A 2969-nucleotide genomic window follows, 5' to 3' on the forward strand; every position below is an offset into this window, starting at 1 on the left:
GATGTGAGATTGCAGTTGCACCTGGATGCCGGGGGCGGACGACGGCGGTGGAATGCCCCATGAGGTTGGGGGCGGGTGCATCGGTGGCACATCCTGCGCCGGCACGAGTCGGTGGTCCCAGAGACAAAAGTACAGATCGCCATCCAAGTCACCTCCCGACATCATGTCGGTCACGGGTCGGTCCCCGCGCGACGAGAAGACCAATACGTCATAGAGATGGTGGAGCGCCGGGACATCCGCGTAGTATGTCAGAATCCGAAGGTCGCCCGGGTGGAGACTCGGGTTACGGCCGACGACGCAGCGCGTGCCAAGTGCCGGCGGTGTGATCGCATAGCGAGACATGCCGCTGGACTGGAAAAAGACGCAGCCTTCGGGCAGCCTGCCGGTCTCGTCCAGCACACCCATGAGAACGACGCCATCGGGCACACGGATCCGAGCTTTGAACTGGACGCTGTAGAGCAAGTGGCGGCGCAGAAGGTGCAGCCAGTCGGCGACGAGTTGGTCGTGAATGCTGATCCCGGCCTCGAGAAGGCGTCGGATTGGCGCTTTTGGTGCGTACGCTTTTACAAACCGAATGGCTTTGGTCAGCGTGTCCAGCGGCGCCGCCGTCTCCCGCAGCATGTCGTCGGCCAGCGACAGAATCGCGTCGTCGCGGACACCAAGCGTCGAGAGAAGCGTGATGAGTTGGCGGTTGAGGTACGCAGGCAGCACTTGTGGCACGCTGCACACCTCGATCGCGTCGTGCTCCGAAGCAAACTTGTGCATCGAGTCGCGGAGCTCCATGTTAATGTCGGTCAATACAAACGATGTGTTGACGCTCACAACGCCCTTGGAGCTGCCGTACCGAATTTGAAACGCCGACGGCACGTGCTTGAGCCCGAGGTCGTCGGCAATGTCCTGAGCGATGTAGGGCGAGATGGCGCCAATGCCATCGGAGAAGACGTAGCCGTTGCGCGTACTGTCGGGGCGGCGACCGCACTCGTACCGTCGCAGGCGCACGGTCGGTGTCGTCGTGCTGAGTGCTTGACCGAGCCGAGCGCCGCGCGTACTGGCCGACGGTATCACGTCCAGTTGTCCGACCGAGGCGTAGATCGACGCTGCTGTCGGCACGCCAACGGTCCCAATGGGCGGATCCCGGTAAAACCAGCAGCTGTGCGCGCGCAGTTGCGAGCTCGAGTACCCGAGAAAGACGTACGTTTCGCCACCGACGACGAGACCATGCCGAAGAATAGCCGCGATGCGATCGAGGATCCGAGGACTCTTGGCGCCGTGCAGCGGGCCAAAGTGCTCGTCGACGAAGCTGACGCGGAGGAACCGGTCCATGTGCTGGGCATACTGGCGCAAGACGCGGTTCGACACGACAACCTCCGGGGCTTCGACGACGATGCGTAATGGTGTCACGAGCACCCGACGCACTTGTGGCATCGTTGCTGGCGTCATGTCGTCGGCCTTCCTCGACACCGTCGTCGTCGTCGGTGTCGTCGGTGTCGTCGTCGTGTCGTTGGATGGGTGGTTGGGGCAGGTGGACAGCCAGCGGCCAAACGGATGCAGATTCGGTGGCATATCCGGTGGGCTGCGCAGCGGCGTGTAGAGATACTCGATGACGTCGGTCGCCGACGCGTGGGTTTGCGCAAGCATCCAAACCACTGTCGCCGCGTCGGCACCGCGTTCAAAGACCAACGCCTCTTGCGAGATGAGGACGTGCAGCGCATACCGCAGCGGAAACGAAAGGTGCTGCAGCTCGTACGCATGACCGTACGCCCAGTCGGTTGGCCGTGGCGACAACAATCCGGCGTACACGGGCACCGTCGGTTCGCGCGCGACGTCCGTGACGCCAAACCTCGTGAGCAAGAAGATGACGTCGGTGGCCTCGACGCCGTCGGCAAGCACGAGATGGTAGCATCGGCAGTGACCAAACGCACCGTTGGGCGACGGATCGTCCGATCGATCCCACTTGTACGCAGCGTCGGCGATCGGCCAGATGCGGTTTTCGTCCGTCAACGTCCGGGTCGCCGACAAAGAGAAACGGTGGCGTCTGCAACGTGAACCGAACGACGACGTGCTCGAATCGGTTGATGCCGACGCAACAGTGGACGATGCTGGTCACCTTGAAGCAGACGCGGTAGCGGTAGTCGTTCTCGCCGTCAAACGTGATTGCAAATGCCGTCGCGTCCGTGCTCGAGCACGTAAACGTGACCCTGTCGACGGTGACAAACGTGGATGCTGCACTCACCGCCGCACGAAGCACGTGCAAGGATCGTCCGTCCAAGAATTCGCTGGTGACATCGGCGCAGGCCGATCACGTGTTGGGCTCGACCTCGCGCACGCAGAGAGGCGCGCGCTGCCAATCGAGCCCGTCGAGGCTGAGGAGACGCGCCAAGTGAAGTGTGGACGCCACGTAGACAGTGGATCGAGCCCGTCGTCCAGGCTCGTACGGCGCCATCGACACGGACAGGAAGCTGCTGCCGAGGTTGGCGTGCTGTCGGCAAAACGCGGCGACGTCAGCGGCGGTGGCATAACATGGGACGTTCGTGACGGTCGCCGCCAAGATGTTGAGAGTCGACGACACGTAGTGCGCGCTGCTGCTGCGGTAGGTCGATGTGCGGTCGTTCTTGCGGCGTGCAGCGTCGTGGGCCAGCGCCTGCGCGGTGCGGAGCTCCGTCAGACGGAGCGAGCTGCATGCCTCGATTCTGCGATTTTATTGGTGCACACGCAATTTTTCGACGCACCAATCAGAGGACGTTTGTTTTTCTGGTGAGCCAATCCGATGGCGCCGTTCCGCGCCATAAGGCGCCATGGTTTGCGAAATGAAGGTGCTCACAAGTCATGATTTCCCTTGTCACAAGTCGTCTTCTCGAGCCGTCATCCTACAGACCTATGTGGGCGCGATGCGTGGGTCTTTATTACGAGCTCCGTCCGAGGGGACTGCAGGCTCTGAGTAAGGTGAATCAAGGGCGTAGGCCTCTCAT

General features: G+C 62.1%; 1 protein-coding gene across 1 annotated transcript; it reads right to left on the reverse strand.

The window, feature by feature from the left end:
- Positions 1–21: 21 nt before the first annotated feature.
- On the reverse strand, positions 22–2675 carry SPRG_17963 (hypothetical protein; the record flags this gene model as incomplete). The annotated part of the gene is made up of 3 exons (XM_012357383.1): positions 22–1953; positions 2003–2198; positions 2304–2675. Coding segments are annotated over 3 exons (2500 nt in total), but the record flags the coding sequence as incomplete, so codon positions are not given.
- Positions 2676–2969: the final 294 nt, after the last annotated feature.

The sequence above is a fragment of the Saprolegnia parasitica genome (assembly GCF_000151545.1).
Source record: "Saprolegnia parasitica CBS 223.65 unplaced genomic scaffold supercont2.884, whole genome shotgun sequence".
In the NCBI taxonomy this organism is placed as follows: domain Eukaryota; phylum Oomycota; class Saprolegniomycetes; order Saprolegniales; family Saprolegniaceae; genus Saprolegnia; species Saprolegnia parasitica.